At 41.3% G+C, this 20,291-nt stretch overlaps 1 protein-coding gene across 2 annotated transcripts; it reads left to right on the top strand.

Annotated features, from left to right (window-relative positions):
- Window positions 1–2,841: 2,841 nt before the first annotated feature.
- Window positions 2,842–19,560, top strand: rcbtb2 (regulator of chromosome condensation (RCC1) and BTB (POZ) domain containing protein 2). Of its 2 annotated transcripts, none has more exons than XM_079574423.1 (11): window positions 2,842–2,971; window positions 5,277–5,427; window positions 6,575–6,741; window positions 6,851–7,009; window positions 8,449–8,556; window positions 8,627–8,769; window positions 10,300–10,490; window positions 12,385–12,511; window positions 16,520–16,659; window positions 17,450–17,567; window positions 19,400–19,560. In XM_079574423.1, the coding sequence occupies exons 1-11, from the start codon at window positions 2,846–2,848 to the stop codon at window positions 19,431–19,433; spliced, it is 1,464 nt and encodes a 487-aa protein (XP_079430549.1). In that variant the 5' UTR covers window positions 2,842–2,845; the 3' UTR covers window positions 19,434–19,560. The 2 variants fall into 2 exon arrangements, with proteins under 2 accessions (XP_079430549.1, XP_079430548.1); XM_079574422.1 differs by having other exon boundaries at window positions 17,450–17,580.
- The last annotated feature ends 731 nt before the right edge of the window (window positions 19,561–20,291 follow it).

Below are 20,291 nucleotides of genomic sequence, written 5' to 3'. Positions count from 1 at the left end.
CATTGTAGCACAGTGTGGATTTTTCAATGGGAAATGAATCGCCCTAAACTGGATCAAACCACGCTGTATTCCTGGAAGTGTGTAAATATATGAATGAAAACGAGCGGATTATCACAGCCTAAGCTCGTGGCTCTTAAAGATGCATTATGCAACTTTTTTTTATGCGGGGAACAAAAAAGCGTGTGCGTGTTTGACCTTGTAGTGACCCAGCGGATGTTTGAGTGGTCAACAAGGCGCCTTCATTTTCGAGCGCGGTGGTCTCTACAACGCTCCAGTCCAGGATCAATTGCTTTGTAGGTTTTCTGGTGAGAGGGTCCGTCAGCAGTGAAAACCTTGGAGCGTCCTGGACGACTGTGATGGAAAGTGAAGGCGCCTTGATGACGGCTCACACAGCTGCTGGGTCACTACAAGGCCAAATACGCAATATCAGCTTTTTTTTTTTTCGACACTAAAAGTTGCGTAATGTACCTTTAATACATGACAACTTGAAATAGAAGTAAAAGAGGACGTTGTGTAATGTGGTGGGACAGGGAGAGACAGACATGAGAAATTCAAACTGATTTTAGACAAAGACAAGCATTGAGGCATTTCATTGGTTATTTTAGCCAACATTGTGAAATCCAGATTGTTTGGACACTTTATATTGTGTGTATAAGTGTGAATATTATGCCTTTCATTATATAAATGTAACTTAAAACAATACAATTCGATAAGTGGTCGCATTAAAAAAGTTGGGAAAATTCAATTGGTAGGACAGGCGGACAAAGTTTTTCATGGTGTGCACTGTACAACCAAAAGAGGGACAGGTTGTCACCCACTAGTTTTTCAAAGATTTATCTATAGCTCCTCTGACTGATTACTTCAGTTATGGCGTTGAAGTGTTGATATGGGGTATCTGGGTTGCCAAACTGTGCAATTAGCACCATGCCATGCCCTCACTCTCGTTTGCAATATGTTTTTGTGGTTGCAATGATAATTTATAGTAGGCTGTCTCATTTCTAGTTGGCCATTGAATGAATGGGCCTACACACACACTTACTATCTGCATGTTTATTATGAAGGAATTTCTCCTCTGTTAGATCATTAAGTTTCCATCTCATGATATCTTCATATTTAAACACTGATATCAGTTTCACAGTCTTACTAGCTTTAAAGGAATAGTTTACAGTTTTTCCATACTGAGATATGTTCTTCCCTGAGCTTAGACGAGTTGATGTGTACCTGTCTGGTCTTTGTGCGTGCCATCAGTCACGCAAAAAGACCAAAGAAGTTGTTAGCATTTGGGCCTCTCCCAGTGTATTCCTATAGCTCCAAACGGCGTGAAGTTAGAAGCGACCACGCTCTTCCATGATCACACACAAAGACAGACAGATATGTATCAACTCGTCTAAGCTCAGGTAAGAACATATCTCAGTATGGAAAAACGGTGAACTATTCCTTTAATAGCTATGTACATTGAAAAGCATGTGCTTGATTGGAGTGAGAAATTATGCACACTATCCATATTGTATATTTGAAAAATAGAATTGCTGCTTATTGAGTACACTATCCACACACATACAAAAAAATAAAATACAGTGAAGTTTTGAATTTTTGTTTTATTGTTCAATAGATGGTTAACAGCAAGAATACATCTTACAGGAGAGGACACACTTTGGTTCATAATATAGTTACATAATAGCGACATCTCCAGCTCAAACACGGAACAGCAGCCCGCTTTTGTAGCCTTTATGAATCAAAGGCTTCACTGGCATTGACGGTTTTATGACTTTCGTAACAGTTCAGCTCCTACATAATTAGATTATGATAAAAACTAGTTCACAGGAAATCCTAATGAGAAATAAACAATAAGTAGGCCTACGTCTTATAAAACAGATAGAAATAATACAAATAAAGAAGCAAAGACAGAAAAAATATGCAAAATTATATGATAAAGGTTGTAAAGAAGGGGTACATTGAAGTCACAGCATAGATATATATAGATATATATTTTTTACATCCAAGAGTTATAGCTGCCGTTTTATTCCCTACTGCCCTGAACGCACCACGCAACTACAGGAAGTCAGTGCAATGTTTTCCAAATGCAGCCCGTAGCGACAAAAGCTAACGTGAACGATCGTCCTCCTGTCCGCGATCTAATCTACTCTTTTATGTTGTCGATATGAACCTGTCTGCAAGATAATTTCTCAAATATGATACAAGTTTTATCGCGGCATCTCCAAAAAAATCCGCCGTGGATTTAATATTAGCTAAACCGAAAGCAAGGTAACGGCAACAGTGCTCGCGCCGCGGTAGTTAGCTCTGTACTTGTAACTCCTTTTTGATGTGTCATAACACTGACATATGCTCACATTATCTTTTATTGCAGCTATGTTTTTAAGTTTGAACATGCATTTTGATTAGTTGAAATAACTTCCAGGAGTTGGGGGAAATTAGACGGTTGATAACACTTTTTAGGTTGACAATCCATGTTTTACGCATCTCTAAAATTGTTTTGTTTTTGCTGACGTTATTACATTACCCACGTCATTTACAAAACTATCATTCTTTGCAATAACAAGATCTAGTTTTCCCTGTAAATGGTTCTGTGTCATCTACGTTACCATATATACAGATTTGTGATTTTATTTACAGTATAGGCAGTGTTTATAGTATACCGTCTCAAATGACGTAAAATGACGTCCAGTGACCACTTTGAACGGCTCAACATGTTGTTTTTTGCTCATTTCATCCACATAGTATTGGTTTGAGTGATAGAATAATGATTAGTTCTTAGACAAACGTTTGATTTGAAACTATCAGGTCATATTGCTGACATATTTTCTTTTCTTTTTCAGTTTGTAGTATGCTGGACGTGGGCAAGTGGCCAGTATTTGCACTCCTTCCTCCAGAGGAACTGCGGCTTATCCGTCAGGCTTGTGTATTTGGCAGCGCTGCGAACGAAGCCATCTATGTTACAGTAAATGACGAGGTACATACTTGACATTTGAAGTTTTTTTCTTTTTTTTTGGACATTCAATCTTCTTCACAAAAGGATCAACAATATATTCTGTAGCAAAATGAACAGAGGGACCGCAGAGCTCAAAATAGCCAGTCAATAATGGGTGCACACTCCCAAGCACACCGGGATAAGCAGATAGAATGCAGCTATCTTTAGACGTATGGGCCTAATTCCCCGGCAAGCACTGTTTACACGCTGCTCCAAAAGGTGTGGGGCGTGTCTAATCTTGCTTGCCTTGTTCGCTTTTGTGGCTAAAAACATGAGCAAATATTGAATGGAGATTAGAAATATGCCGGCGTTGCTTGGTGTAATCTATGAACAAAGCTTTTCTGCCTCGCTTCAGCAAATCCGGATTGACCTCAACGCTCCTCCTTTCCGACCAAAGAACAAAAAAAAAAGTTTATGTAGTAGACAGTAACTTTTTAAAGATTTTGATGCAACTACCTTCAATGTTGCTGATGCTGCTAAACTGGCACATTTATATTGACAAGGTTGTGTTGCCCAAAGGTATGCAGTCAAAGAGCCGCATGTGTCCCAGAAATAATGATTACTAATCAGTTCTTATGTTTTTAACCTCTTATCCAAGCGCATTTTTCTCCTGTTCAGCTTTACCCACATTTGGCTGTTGCACTTGCTTTTTAATTATTGCCTAGTTTGAAAGTACATGACTCACTCACCTGGACTTATTAAAAGAAAGCCAGTATGTGCAGGCTTCAGGTGATGCTTTGTGTGTTCTTTTGAGGAAGCCAAGATGGTCAAGTGCACCAGAAATGTTTGTTAACGCCAGAGCGAACACTTTACAGGCCGTACTACGAACTTTGATGTACAGCTTTCTGTGTAGACTGACCATGTCTGAAAATGAAATACTTGTGTCTCTCACAACTATAAAATGGAGTGCGACATGTTATCAGTCTGACTTGTGGAGGCATTATTTTCTTTTTAAAGGAAAAGGCCACCTTCTTTCATACTGAAATAAGTTCTTACCTGAGCTTAGACAAGTTCATTTGTACCTGTCTGGTCTTCACACGTGCCCTCAGTCACGTAAACACAGCACAGACGGCGTTGGCATTTAGCCTCTCCCCCTCTCCTCTATAGCTCCAAACGAGGTGAAGATAGAAGCGACCAAGCTCTTGTTAACAATTAAACAATGTGGATTTTCTAAGCGAATAAAAAGGGGAACTATCTTGTTAGGCGTAATAATACCAGGAGTAGTTCGACATCCGCACAGTAAAGTGAGGATATTACTGTGCGGATGTCGAACTACTCCTGGTATTATTACGCCTTGCTTTATAGTTCCACTTTTTATCCGCTTAGAAAAGCCACATTGTTTAATTTTGTGTGATTATACTTTATCATGTAACACTTCACGTAACCATATTTAAATAGGTCGCATTAGGATACCACATTCATTGCTTGTCTATTTTTTTAATGGACCACAAGTCCGGAATAATGTCAATGTCAATGTCAATGTCAAATGTATTTATAAAGCACATTTAAAACAACCATAGTCGACCAAAGTGCTGTACAAGAACAGTAACAATATGTACAATAAACACAATAAAAGTTAAACACAGGTAATATATAAAGGCACTAACTGTGTCTGGTCTACATGGAACCGAAGGCCAAAGCAAAAAGATGAGTTTTTAATTTGGTTTTAAACTCCGCTACAGACTGAGCCGAGCGCACATGTAGAGGAAGGCTGTTCCAAAGTTTAGGCGCCGCCACTGAGAAGGCTCGGTCACCTCTGGACACACGCTTGGATTTAGGAACAGACTAAAGGAGCTGGTCAGCAGACCTCAGAGCTCTGGAAGGACAGTAGAGCTGCAGCAGTTCTGACAGATACTTACTGTAGGTGCCAGCGAATTTAGGCATTTAAAAACAATCAGCAGAGAAAGGAATAAAGTTGAATAGAATTGAAATTTCTAGTGCCTGTGGTGCGTTTTATCATAGTTTTCATCAGTTAGGGAACAATTTTATAAAGAAGTTGGAAGAAGAAAAACGGTGACATAGGAAGACAGTTCTGTAGAAGTCTTGATCTTGTGGACCATATGGTACAGAATGCCCGGTTTGCACAGTGACAATTATGAAAAATGTACTTCTTAGCATCTCACATGTTGTGTTAGTAGTTTAGTAATTTGTTCGGTCAAAACATTAGCAAAATCTGAAACATAGTTAAGTTGACAATGTCCGGTGTTTGTGTATGTGAAATGGTTGTACATATCGATGTCTTCACAGTCGCTATATCCATGTTGATATTTGTGTGTCCTGTTTGCAGGTGTTTGCTCTGGGAACCAACTGCAGCGGATGTTTAGGGCTGGGAGACCTTCAAAGCACCATCGAGCCGCGGAGGATTGATGTTTTGTGCGGAAAGAAGATTGTGTCTCTAAGCTACGGGACGGGGCCGCATGTGGTTATCGCGACGGCAGGTATTCCAGGGCACTTTTATCCTTCCGCAACGAGGGTGTTTCCTCAGGAGACCTCTAGAGCTTATTATAGCATTAGACCCGATGGATGCAGTCTGCTTTTTGTGATTGTGATTTGGGTGTGTGTCAGCGAGCCAAAAAAAAGAAAAACAGCCCAAACAAACAAAGCAGAAAGGCTCCAGCTCTCGGAATAAATGCTTTGAAGGGATTGTGAAAATTAGGACTGTAAAAATTGTGCATTAACATTTGAAAGATGACTGAAAAATAAGAAACCACATGACACTAGATGTGTAAACTGCATATTCCACTCACATTATGATTTCAATTATTCAGTTCTTCAGCAACTTATATTCTCTGGGACCCGAGCGAGCTGCGTATTTTCAATTGACATCTGTAAAGTTTCTCCAAAAGCGCGTTCTTTTCAGAAATGCTGGATGTTTGTAGATCACTAACCCACAGCTTTAAAGAAAGGGCAGCGTTTGTCTCGGAGCGAGCGAGAAACTGCTTTTTTAGAAAAACTCTCAGAAAAGAAAATGAAACTTCACCGGCCGACCTTCAGTATTTCAAGACATGTTGTGAATAATAATTAGTTTTAGCACCCACAACTATCCTATAACCTTTATCTATGAATGGTCTGCAGTCAATTTCTGTCTTTTTGGTTTGAAAAATGTGTTTAATTTTTGGACTTAATGTACAAAGCTATTCACAGGTCAAGTTACACACTAGGAAATACAAGGACGCACATTGACTTTCCTTTGTGAAATTACAAAATAAACTTACAGTGTTCATTTTGCCCATAATTTTGGCGCAGAGAATATGATTTATTATGTTGAATACACTGATATAAATGTAAAGTTGACTAAATTGATTATAGATTCAGTGGAATAAAATATACAACAGATTTTTTTTGTCAACTAGAACAAAAGCAAAAAAAATGTGAGAGTAAATCTTGACTAAAGGTACATTTTTGTCAAAAGACTTAGACTAAAACTTAGCAAAAATATGTCGTCAAAATGAACACAGCAGCTGTCTCCTCTTCCCTGTGATAAAGGCACGTTTAAATCTTTGAAAGCACCTGCTGCCCCTCTGCTCTGTATTAAATATTAACCTGTAAAACAACATGGCTCAGTGTTTGCCCACTGCCTTTCAGATGGCGAAGTGTTTGCTTGGGGACATAATGGATACAGCCAACTGGGCAATGGCACCACCAACCACGGCCTGACGCCTGCCCTCGTGTCCACCAACCTGCTGAGCAAGAGGGTCACCGAGGTCGCCTGTGGCTCCCATCACACCATCGCTCTCACCACGGATGGAGAGGTCTGTCAGCTCTCACTAAACCCGTTTCGAGGCCACGTCTAAGGGCTGCGTATGATTTAGAAAAGAATCTCTCCTGTACGACTTTCATGTGATATCGTTGTGTTTTCAGGTTTTTGCCTGGGGATACAACAACTCGGGGCAGGTGGGCTCAGGCTCCACCGCCAACCAGCCGACGCCTCGCCGAGTGAGCAGCTGTCTGCAGAGCAAAGTGGTGGTGAACATCGCCTGTGGACAGCTCTGCTCCATGGCCGTGCTGGACAACGGGGAGGTAATGCGTGTGACCACCTTCCGGAAAGGTTTTCAGTGTTTACGAGAGTCAAGACTTTCTGACACAGACACATTTCCCTAAACACTGCGCACTATTGTCTTTATTGGGACTAGATCTAGAAGTGTTGGAGCCTTGGGACAAATGGGCATATACACATAACAACACAACAAAACACTGTTCAATTTACATGTTTTATCAGGAAAATTCAATTGGATTTAAAAACGTGTTCACTTTTTGTGTCATGGTTACTGCAACAGATGCAATTTTTGTCAAGCAGCTGCAAGAGAAAGTTGAGAGAGCAGCACGACAGCGCCTCCGGTGGTTTAGACACGTAGTGAGGGCAAGGAAGAAATGGAGTAAAGTTAGAGAAGACTTAGTGAGATGAGGCATTGGGGAGCTGGTGAGTGATCGAGGAGCATGTAGAAGAGCCATCACACATCAGACCCTGAATAGGGAACTTACTGACTTTTATGAGGTATGATCTCAAAAGATCTGTACATTCATTAAAGGAACAGGCCACCGTTTTTCCATACTGAGACATGTTCTTACCTGAGCTTAGACGAGTTGATATGTACCTGTCTGGTCTTTGTGCGTGCCCGTGGAAGAGTGTGGTCGCTTCTAACCACCCCCGTTTGGAGCTATGGGAATAAGCTGGGAGAGGCCAAATGCTAGCAACATCTTGGGTCGCTGTGCGAGACTGAGCGTGCGCACAAAGACTAGACAGGTACGCATGAACTCTAAACTCAGGAAAGAACATATCTCCGTATGTAAAATCCTTGGGCTGTTCCTTTAAAGATATCAAACTAGGCTCTGACTTCACTTAAATGCGGATGATGGTTTGGAACGTTCATAATTGACTAATTGTGCATAGCCTCAAATCATAACAATGCTGCCCAAGAAGTGATTTCCTGTTTCGATCCAGCACTCCAAAATAAAATCACACAGCTCATCTCATTCATTAGGTACTTGCAACATTACAAGAAAATAATTAAATACACACATTTTCAATGTTTTGTCTGTTAATAGTTAGGCTGAAAGAAATTTGAAGTAATGAATAAGACGCTGCTTTTATTTTGGTGTGCTGGAGCGAAACAGGAAGTCACTTCTTGGGCAGCGTTGTTATGATTTGAAGTCATGCACGGAGTCAATTTGCAATGTTTGATAGCTAAATGGTAACAGCTATAGGAAAAATAGGATCTAAATGGTTTAAACTTTACACTAATATGATGATGTGAGATAAAGGGGGAATGTGCCCAATGCTCTGACAGAGAGAGAGTAAAGTTTTGTTGCGTATAACATGACTGGTGTTGACTTGTTGCAGTCATTGGCATTTATAGGTTCTGCCTCATGTTAGGAGTCAATCAGCGCCTCGTTGTCGGTCAATGGCGTTTTATAGGAGGCGTGTTTTACAATCTGGTAACTGTACGCTGCCGTTTCAGATTTACGGCTGGGGCTACAACTGCAACGGACAGCTGGGTTTGGGGAACAATGGTAATCAGCAGACGCCGTGCCGGATCGCAGCCCTGCAGGGCGTCGGCATCGTCCAGGTAAGAGCGAGTTCTTTAAAGACTGTGCTTCAGTAATCTAAACGTCTTTGTTGTTTGGCTCCACTCACAGGTGGCTTGTGGGTACGCGCACACTCTGGCCCTCACAGACGAGGGCCTTGTCTACGCCTGGGGAGCCAACTCGTACGGGCAGCTGGGCACAGGCAACAAAAGCAATCAAGCTGTGCCCACGCTCATAAACACCGAGAAGGAGAGGTGAGCCTTAGAAATATCAAAGGCAACATCAACGTAGTTTGACATTTGCGATATATTGAATTTTGTCAGTTTAGATTTGACGTCACGTAAACTGCACCCTGTCGTGACAGTAATTTACTTTTCATCAGGAAATGTTGAATGTTATTGCAGCAATAAATAATAAACATACTCTGGGGTGTTTGCAACCAATTAATCTAACATGAAAAACTGATGATGCATAGAAAGATTTTGAAGTTAAGATATGGGCAAAAGGGCTTGAACGAATAATTTAAAGCTACATCAGCATTTGCAGCTCTTTAAGCTGTTAGTTAAGGCTGAAAAGGAGCCATTTGTTTCTATTTATTTCTAAATAGGGCTTTGAGAGCGAAAGTAATCAGCACAAAGTCGCAGTTTGGACATTTCAAAGGCTCCACAGAGTGATGGGATAAAAGGCTAAACTCAGGCCTATGATTATTTGGTTCCAGCAGGCATTAAATCCCTTCAGAAATTGTGACATTACTGGACCTTTCTACACAGTATGTTGAAAATATAAAAGGCTCATTTAGTCACTTAAAATGTCACTAAATTTCTTACTTCTTTTTTTTTTTACATTAACTTTTCTGTTGTGTCTAATTTTCTTGAAAGTATCCACATCACTGCTCTGTGCGCTGGAATGGATCAAAATCTTTAGAAATTATGAATACACAGACTTAAAAAAAAAAAAAAAAAATTATTAAGGGCAGGGGTGTCGAAAATTGTGTGGGTCGAGGGCCGAAATTCAGCCCCCACAGCACGTCATGAGCCGCATATATTGTGAAGGACTGTGGCCTAACGGCTATTGTGCTTCATCAGCCTGTGTCACATCAAAGTGCTACATAAAGTCATTATTCATTCACTCCACACTCGATGGCAGTAAGTTACTATTGTAGCCACAGCCGCCCTAGGCCCGACTGACCATTTACCACATGGCTATAATATGCTGTTTATATCCTGATCTGTTATGTCAGTGCCCTCTGATGGACAGGGGTGGAATTCTTTCCTTTTTTAAATCTAAGCTGCCCCCTAGTGGCTGGAGTGAGCAAACTGGTTATTTCTTTAAAAATCCATAACTCTACACAGGAATGGACTACAGACTTTTATTTTGACATGCACAGGAATTCATGCTCCTCAAAGGGCCACATTAAATCATCGGGCCTTGACACATATGGTTTAGGGTTTAAAAGTGCACCGTGAACTTAAAGGCCCTATAACTGTTTTTTTTTTTTATTGCAAACAATGAAAGGAGAAGCCACAAAATGCTACAAAAATAGCATGGAAGTTCACGAAATTGATGCAAATGTTTCATAATTTGGTGCACGCTGTTTTCCCCACAAACCTTTGAGTTTATATTATACTAAAGGAGGATAAAATAATTTTCATTGCATTTCTCAAAGTACAATCGGGTACAGCTCCTTTAAGTCTCATCACAATCCAAAAACTAGTCATAAACATCCCAATTAGGCGTTTTCTCCCACGTCTGCCTTGACATTTGTTTTGCGTTTTGTGTTGCAGGATGGTGGAGGTAGCGGCCTGTCACACCAGCCACACGTCCGCAGCCAAGACCCAGAGCGGGCAGGTGCTGATGTGGGGGCAGTGCCGGGGCCAGGCCGTGGCCAGTCCGCACCTCACGCACTTCAGCACCACAGACGACGTGTTCGCCTGCTTCGCCACGCCCGCCGTCACCTGGCACCTGCTGTCTGTGGGTAAGACGCCACCGCACGCACTGACAAGGGTTTACACATTTTCTTTGTTTACGCGGCCTTATTAATGTCTGGTGACTGAAGGTGAAGGATACGCACTAAAAAGCAGAAACACAAGCACAAGTTTCACTCTTGATCACTCCCATTTGAACGCTAAGAACATCCAGAGTTATAACGACAGTAGGAATCACTAGCACTGAGTCGGGCGTGATTGGGGACAGTTGCTGGGATTTTAGAAGAAAGTGAGGACATTTTTGATTTCCAAACTGAGCTAAAAACCCAGTTTGGAAATAAAACTGATGGTGTTCAATGTGGTCGGTCACTGATGGACTCGGAACTACACCAAGAACAACAACAGTCATTTTACAATATGTATTATTATCGACTTAACAGAAAACTAAGGATTTTCTGACACGGTTTTTTCTTCGTATTAAAACTGCTTTTTTTGTGGTTGTGAATAAATCAAATGGTGTTCAATATTTGATTTAAACATTTGTACATCATGTCTTTGGGATACAAGTGGGTCATTTTTAGGAAATCGTTACTAAAAATCTTATATGGCCTACCTCATTATTATTACAAGAAAGGAAAGAGGAAGCCACTAACTTGAAATGTTACTTGCTGTCCAAACTTATTCCTCACTCTCCCAACATAATTGTAGGATCCCATTTGTTCACAGGGATGAGTTTGTAGACACGTCTCACAACTTACAGGGTCACGTTTCATAGAAATGCTTGAAAACCAGCCTGCAAGTTCATACAATTCATGCAAATGCTTTGTTTTTCTCCCACAAATGTCTGGCTTTACAATATACAAAAGCATAACAAAACAAACACTGTGAAATTACAATTTAGGTCTACTGCCTGTAAGTGTCTTTTCATTTTTTCCTCACCTTTGTGTCATATTTTTTTCACTTTTTCGTCAATTTTTTTTATGGATGGAGACCTTTTTTGTAATGAAGCTGCATAAAAACAACTGTCCTGACTTTAAGTTTATTTTAGTAAATATTTATATATATTTTTTATTTTATTTACTTGGAGATACAAAATAGTGTATCCATAGAACTTCCAATATACTTTTCCAATTTCCAGACTACTTTTAATTAACATTTTTCCAGCACCAAATCTCCATAAAATTGCAAAAATAACAAACCGCGGTCCTCAGGTTTTGGTCAGAGCCTCGGGCACTCTCTTCTGGTTTTATGTGTGTCTTGTGTTTGGTTTATGAAATCTAATTCACTGAAAACCAACTCTTAACTGCAAGACAATTCTACCTTTACCTTTTAATCAGTTCTCATGTTACCAGCTTAGTCCTCAAATATTTTTCCAAGCCCGCTGCAGTTTGACAGTCCAGTCTGGGGTCTCTTGTGCACAAAGGTCAATGAGTTGAACACTAATGAGGTATTTTAATGTCATACTTTCCTATCTCAGTGTGACAGATTGCCCAGTTTTGATGCATTGTTGCCGGGAGCGACGTGAATGAAAACAGGAATGTGCGCCTTCAGGAAATTGGGAGAAAGGTTAGGAAAACAACGTCGGTATGAGGCCGTTTTGCGAGGAATTTTCACTTTGTCCCACTTGAGCCCCGCGGTCAGGTGCTTCGCGGGCGGAATTTGTGTCACGGAATCCTGGAGGCGCTCGAAGAAACAAACAGGACGTGCGGTTCCTTCCTTTGTCACACGATCGATTGTGTATGAAGTCCTCCCCAGCCCAGAGAATACTCCCCCCCTTTATCACACTGAACACTGTGTTTGTCAAGGCAATCTTTATTATTCAATTCATGTGTGTGAGCAAGCACTATATAAGAATAATAATGTCATCTTAGTTCATAGACTTCTTTAAGGTTTCGTGACAACATTTATTCAGTCTGTTGATGCCATTCCTGATGTTTGTTTAAGAGGGTGACGACTACTTGACCGTGGCCCAGTCTCTGAAGAAGGAGTTCGACAGTCCAGAAATCTCTGACCTCAAGTTTCTCGTCGATGGGAAATGCATCCACGTCCACAAAGCCCTGCTGAAAATCAGGTCCGTTGTACACACTTAAAGATTGTACCACATGTATTTGAGGAAAGAGTGTAGAATATTCATATTACAATATAATCCAAGGTTTTATGGTTACAATAAAGGGATTCTTGCACCACCTCGACCACTAACAAAACCACCAGACACTAAAACATTAATAAAAGTGCTCGAATTAAGAGAATCTGCGCTGATTTTGAGTGGATTTAAGATTGCCGATGTAACAAGCATGTTTTGTCTTTCCTTGCCTTTTGTTTTTTTGTCTTAATTCAAGTGTTGCTTGTTTTTCTCTTTTTAAGAGCCCTGATTTAGTTCATTTGTCTTGCAAAAAAGCAAAGTGATGCTTTAACTAATTAACAATCTTATTTCAAGACGGTCCAAACCTACTCAAAATCAGCAAAATTATCTTAATTCAAGCACTTCTAAGACATTGAATTATTTAAAAGGGTCATTATGTCACTTGGATGAGACGAGTAAAGAATATTTCAGAATATTTACTTGTGTGTTTGGTCGGGACAGTGAATGTCATTGGACATATATGCGACACATGCATGTAATTTGTGTCCATTGTCCCATGCTCTCAATCTCAAACACACTCTCATTCATCCTGGCCTATTGTACATGTTTTTAGTGGATGAAACCGGAGTACCCGGAGAAAAGAACATGCATGTGGGGAGAACATGCAAACTCCACACTGAAAGGCCCCATCCAGATGGGAATCGAACCCGGGACCTTCTAGCTGTGAAGCACGAACGCTACCCGCTGTGCCACCGTGCCGCCTGACTTGTTGGTCGGGTGGCGCCTTCTTGGTGACGCAGTCATTAAGGTCCTGGCGGAGCATTTCTGTGAGGAGTTTGCATGTTCATCCCTGTGTCTTCAGGTTCCCCCGGTTTTCCCTACCACAAGAAACATGTATAATAGGTTCCCCCCTGAAAAACTGCAAAAAATTCTGTGGGACTTTCAGGCTTTAAACATTGTCCAAAAATGAGAATAGTCATATAAGTTAGTATGCCTTTATGGATACAGTATCTTAAGAATATAAAATACAAAGACATTGCTATAATGAAATCCAAATGCTCAAAAAACAATGTATATTTAGTAACTATGAAAATATAATGACTTTATGTTTTGGAATATTCTCAGTAAAGAAGTTCTCGGTCTTCACCTTATTCTGTTGAAATTTGATTACATTTTGGAGTCTAGCAGTTCTAAAATCCTATTTAGTGGCAGCCATTTTGGATCCCTGCCCTTCTAAATCAATCAATGGACTCAGCCAGACAGAGTGTATTTATTTATGCTCATGTGCGGCTATTTTTCACACTGACGCAGCTTATTTAGCCGCATATAGAGACCCGCGCTGACTAATACAACATATGCAGACGTTCTATTTGTAGCACGCCGCTCCATATGTCCGCACACTGTTATCGCGCTCCGTGTTGCGCCGCCTATATTTAAGCACCATCTGCCGAGCGCCGCTTCCTCGTCTTTCCTGTTAATGTCACGGGAAAGCCGAGAGGGCAGACGCGCCGTTTCCCCTTTTCGCCTTTTTATAACCGCGCTCGGGCGCTCGCACACAAACCCGCGGCACTCCGCCCCTCGCTCCTTTGCAGCGTCAGGAGGAAGGAGCCAGACTGTCTGCCACGGCCCGGACCTCAGCGAAAGGCAGCGACGTCAGAGTCAGCAGACGCTGCAGAGACGGCAGTGATGAGCTCCCACGCGAACAAGCAGCGTCTGAGTGATTCTCCAAATGGGCAGATCGTTTTTTTGATTTCTCTGGATGTGGATGTCTTTGTATCGTAAGGCGTATCAGATTACCGCATGATTAGTTGATCAGATTTCACTCTTTTACTGATTAAATGTACGGTCAGCGTCTTTAACGTTTTGATTGACAGCTCTGCAGTTAATGCCAAGGCTGTGACGGCTCATTTTGGGAGTGCAGTTTGGAGGATAATCAGAAACAGAATGGGTTTTAAAGACATTGTCAGCGAAGGTACATTCACAAACTAGGATTTTTTTTCCCCATGTAATTGTGCAAAATGAAACATAAACTACTAATGCAATGAATATTACATTAATAAAAATGTGCAATAAATGAATCTAGGATGAAGCTATAGATACAGACGGCATCTCTGGAATTGCCCATATATGGTCAGGTTTGAAAACAGTTAAGGGGGAAAACAATTTTGAAAAAATGTAAACTTTCTCTAATTAATCAAAAACTACTTTAACAAATGCGGAATTATGAATATAGTTTTCAACTAAATAAAGATACAAAGACATGGAGAGGAGCAAAGTGGTTCAACAGCCCATAAAAAAATAAATAACGGAGAATGCTAACATAATGCTACATGTTAGCATCGGGCTAATGCTAACGGTTTGCTAGTGCTAGCTACAACTGTCGTTTTTTCACTTCTACAGAACAATGTGCTGTGAGAAAATATCCATATGTATGGGCCCGATTTACACTTGACTTTATTTGTATGTGATGAATAAGTTCATATTCCACCAGAAAATGGCTAAAAAGAGTGAAAAATTGTGTTTCCCAAAAGATTCTATTTTCCCCCTCAGCGAAGCCACGCCCCCTTCTATGACGAGATGCCGCCTGTATCTATATTGTAAAGTTAGTTAAAGGGATATTTCGGGATTTTTGACATAGGGCCTCATTTCCTAGTTATCCAGAGTGTTGCTGATTTCTGGAGATATTTTTTTTGTAATTCATGCAGTTCTTATATTTGAAGAGTTTCGTGGCGCTAGGCTAGTGCTAGGCTAGTTCATGTCTATGGTATCAGCTAGCCTGCATTAAAAACTCCACAGAGCACCTGAGGCAAATCACTTATAACACCAGACTGTCGATAGAATAATTTTTTGTGACCTTGCATCACATGAATGATCGCATTTTGAGGGACTATTTTCTAGCAGATCACTCCACTACTCTGCTGCGTAGCTTATACAACCACGAAGCTGATGCTGCTCAAATATAAGTTATTTTAAATGCAAAATGGTTAAAATGATTCTATCGACACAGACATTTATATGGTTAGTCTGGCGTTATAAGTGATTTGCCTCAGGTGCTCTGTGGAGCGGGTCAGAATGTTTTTAATGCAGGCTAGCTATCGTAGAAATGCGCCACGAAACTCTTCAAACATAAGAACTGCATGAATTCCAAAGAAAATATCTCCAGGTATCAGCAACACTCTGGATAACTACGAAATGAGGCCATATGTCAAAAATCCTGAAATATCCCTTTAATTGAATATATAAATCGGCTTTGGGAGCGAATCAAATGTGTAAAAGCCAAGTTTATTCACTTTTAAAGCCACACGACACGACATTTCACCCAATAAATAGAATAAAATACACACATTTATTTTTGTATAGATATTTATAATGTTGAAATACCTAAAAAAGGACCAAACAAACGTGTGCTTGCTGTGAGCGTCTCCCCTCTCCTCTGACCTGACTGTAACTTTACTGGGAGTGGGACGTCTCCAGCTCGTCTCCATGGAGATGTCGACTAAAGGCAGCCAAATGTGAGATTTTAATAGTTTAGGTCCTCGTCCAAATCTATTCTTTGCATTGTGTCTGTGTAGCTGCTCATTAGGAACATGTTTTGTGTTGTCAACAGGAGAATCAAAAATGTTGAAAAGTGCGGCTTTAATTTAAACACATAGAATTGAATCGAAAATCGACATTGATCAATATGAGTAAAAGTAGCTGTGCCTAAGCAATGCCTAAACCACAATGTTTGCAAGTATTACACAGTTATTTCGCCCTCTGTCAGAGTAAGTTTCCTCCTGTCGCTCTAATTCGCCATGTCACTAAAATATGTACAATAGGATCCCCTCACAAACCTGTATGGATAAAGAGAGTCTCTCATTGTGACTTCAAAAGCTGATCGCATGACGTCATTTCACATGTGCAAATGTATGCTAAGATATTTGTGTTTTACAGTAAAGGACGTTTATCATCAAAATGGTCTAAAATAACCCGCTGTGATTCTCATCTGTCTCTCAGGTGCGAACACTTCCGCGGACTCTTGAACGAAACCGATGAAGACGCCATCGAGATCCACCAGTTCACGTACCTGGTGTACCGAGCCTTCCTGGAGTACCTGTACACGGACACCATCAACCTGCCACCAGAGGACGCTATAGGTACGACTGAGCCTTCCAGAGCACTGGGGGGGGGGGGGCAGTTTTTGTGCATCTGGAGGAAAACGATTCCTCTCTTTATAATCAGATCATTTTTGATATAGTACAAGTCATTTGCTTTTAGTCTGTTCTTTTACTTCACATTCATATTATTGTATTTAACCTCTTACCCCCCCCCCAGGCCAGAGTAACGCCTCATTTGAAAGCTAAGGTCTACAAAACTTATCATAACTTTTTTTTCTTGCTTTCTTCATCGCTTTTTTTCTTTGTTTTTTGACGCTTTTTTATCGAGTTTTCGCCACGTTTTTGTCGGTTTGTAAGTTGTTTTTTTGTTGCTTTTGGTCACTTTTTTGTGGGTCTTTTTTTAATTTATTTTTTTTATCAATTATTACTCTTATTTTTGTCACTTGTTTTTTTGTTGCTTTTTTGGGGTCTTTTTTGTTGTATTTCCATCCTCATTTTCAACGCTGTTTTGACGCTTTTTGTCAAGAAGCTTTCAGATTTGGGTAAAGCCGAACTGGAGAAAATGTGCTCAGTTCAGGCGGGAGTTAAGGGGTTCAAAGCGTATTCTCTGCTTCATGGAGCTTCTGCCAAAAAGCACAGAGCTGTTCCTTTGGCAGTGAATTAAATGGGATTCTCTATCAATGAATTTTGGATGTTTTTAGTCCCTTCTATGATTTCATCCATCCATTTATGTCATGCAATGGCACAGAGGAACACAAAGTTCCTCTGTGCCAAAAAAGCTGCTCAGTTTTTGTCATATCGTCATAAATCATGTCTGCTTTTCTTTCAGGGCTGTTAGACCTGGCTACGTTCTACAGGGAGATGAGGCTGAAGCGTTTGTGCCAGGAGACCATCAAGAGGGGCATCTCCGAAGAAAACGCCATCACTCTGCTGTCGGCCGCCGTCAAGTACGAAGCCAGAGTAAGAGCACGGCTCAGCACAGAAACTCAGGCAGAGTTTTCAGTTTTGTCGGAAATAACTAAACAATTGAGCGCAGTAAAGCCTGGCTGCAGAAAAACAGGAGTCACACAAATAGTTCTTTTGCTTTTGCTATTCCAGTTTCTCTTTTTACATTGAGCACAATCCAAATAGAGCGGTGCTTATTCTGGCTGACTCTGTGGAGCAATTCATCCTTATCAGTTTTACAGTTTATGGTAATCTCATTAGGTCACATTTAAAATCAAACCAAAGATGAAATACTTTACTGTCACAATCTAATATAGGGGTTATTCACGATCAGGACTCAGACATGCAGTGAACATTCTTCTAACGGGCCACACACACGGCCATGGAGAGGTTTTAGAAGCTGTTACAGACCTGAGGCTTATCATATTTCTACCTCTACTCTTGGCTTGGGCGTTCGTGTTATTACAGTTATGAGATCTAACAGATTTTTATGCAATTGACATTTAGTAAAGCAAAAGATGGCATTACTCTGGTCATATCAAGAACCTTTAATGCACAATTTCAACTCGAACCTATCAAATGTCATTACAGCCACAGTTATTTTCCCAAAATCAGTTTTTTCCTTCAAGCTTTTTATTTCTTGGATTTTTATCTGGGGCTCCACAATATACTACCAAATTATCATTTTCACAATATTTGGAGACTGTTTGGAATGGACGGTGACTAAAAAAAAAGTACAAACATCATTATTTTCCTAATTCATTTCCATTTTTCTTTTTTGTCTCTGAGTGTTTGAGATCACATAATTAAACCCAATCGCCTTTTTGTCCAATTCCCACACACTGAACGTTAGCTGGCAGACTTTCTATATCGCATTACGCTAGACCTATAAGCTAATCACAGTTGCTAATCATTTGCATTTTAGGCAAATTTTCTGCATTTTGTGCAGAACCTTGTGGTTGCAGTAATTCCTGTTGCCTCTCTGTGACGGTTAGAAAGTGAGACAGGCAGGATAGATGAGCAGTGAGTAGCTTTGTGATTTCAATTCAGGTTCAGGGGATCCCGATGGCCTTGGGTATGAAACTGTTCTTTTGCCAACTGGAACTGACCCATAGATTCCGCAGTTCTGAAGGCATTGAGACTGTGTGATGGGTGAGAAGGGTCCCTGAAGATTTTGACGGCTTTGAGGGTGAGACGGGTCGAGTACATCTCCTTTAATAGAGGGAAGAGGGGTTCCACAGATCTTCTCCTCTGCTCTCGCGATGTGCTGGAGGCTCCTTCGGCAGGAGGCAGTGCTGGCATCGTGCCACACAGTGATGGAGGTCAAGATGCTCTCTATAGGGAGGGACTATAGAGACTATGCTCTCTATAGTCACTCTGTAGAAGAACCACACAGTGATGGAGCTGGTCAGGATGCTCTTTATAGTCCCTCTGTAGAAGAACCACGCAGTGATGGAGCTGGTCAGGATGCTCTTTATAATCCCTCTGTAGAAGAACCACACAGTGATGGAGCTGGTCAGGATGCTCTATAGTCCCTCTGTAGAAGAACCACACAGTGATGGAGCCGGTCAGGATGCTCTCTATAGTCCCTCTGTAGAAGTTGCACATAATGGAGGCTGGGACTCTGGCTCTTCTTAACTTGCGGAAAAAGTAGAGACGCTGATTACTTTTCCTGACCAGTGATGTAGTGTGCATGGTCCAGGAGAGCTTCTTTGTGATGTGCACACCCAGGAACTTAGAGCAATATGGCGGCGGGTTGCACTCTTGTCATGTTTCCTTATGTTGGAATTTAACTGTATTTCTTATTTCCCCTCCTCTCGTCTCCGTTCGCCAGGACCTTGAGGAGTTCTGCTTCAAGTTCTGCGTGAACCACCTCACGGCCGTCACGCAGACGCAGGCCTTCGCGGACATGGACCACGACCTGCTCAAGAACTTCATCAGCAAAGCCAGTCGCCACGGGGCCTTCAAGAACTGACCCGCGGAGGCCCCCCCCATCGCCCCGCCGCTCGCCCCCGGACAGGCTTCCGCTTCTTCCCGGGACAGTTAAAGCTTCAAAGGGGGTAAACTGGACACTTGATGGGGGGGCTATCCTCTACCCCTGACCGACGTGCCTGCCCCAAACGCAGCCCAGACACTCGGGATGCTTTTGGGTGTGAATACCGACTTGTATCGCCAGTGGAGGCACAAGGAGGGAGTTGAAATTATAGCTATGATTATAAAAATTGGACTCAAATGTTTAGGATTTAGTGCAATGACCTATTTGCATGGAAAAGCATACTCGCATACAAAGCACTGTGGCATTTGTCAGTAATTATATAACACTGCCCGGCCAAGAGGAAAGGTCACACAGCCTAATGTTCGTGTGTCCGCCTTTAGCTTTGGTTACAGCACTCGATAAGCTTCGACACGACATTTTTTTCCGTCCAATGTTACGTTCATTTTTTTGTCAAGATCTCGCATAGATGGTGGGAGAGCTGCCTTTCCCGGCGAAATCCATGGCCAGTTTGTGTGTGAAAACGATGCCTCCTCCTCCTGCTGCTTCCCGAACCTGAATCTCGGCTTTGTCGTCCTGGAATATGCCTCGTGCCATCATAGGAGAAAAAAGAAAAACATGAAATGACCCACGTTTCAAAACAAACATGGCGGGTTACGGGCGTACGAAGAAATTAAAATGAATGTATCAGAATCTCATGAACCTAAATGTTCTCTTAATCATCTTAATCACC

Source organism: Gobius niger (assembly GCF_951799975.1).
Source record: "Gobius niger genome assembly, chromosome: 1".
Lineage (NCBI taxonomy): Eukaryota > Metazoa > Chordata > Actinopteri > Gobiiformes > Gobiidae > Gobius > Gobius niger.
This window is presented reverse-complemented; position numbering and strand designations above follow the sequence as displayed.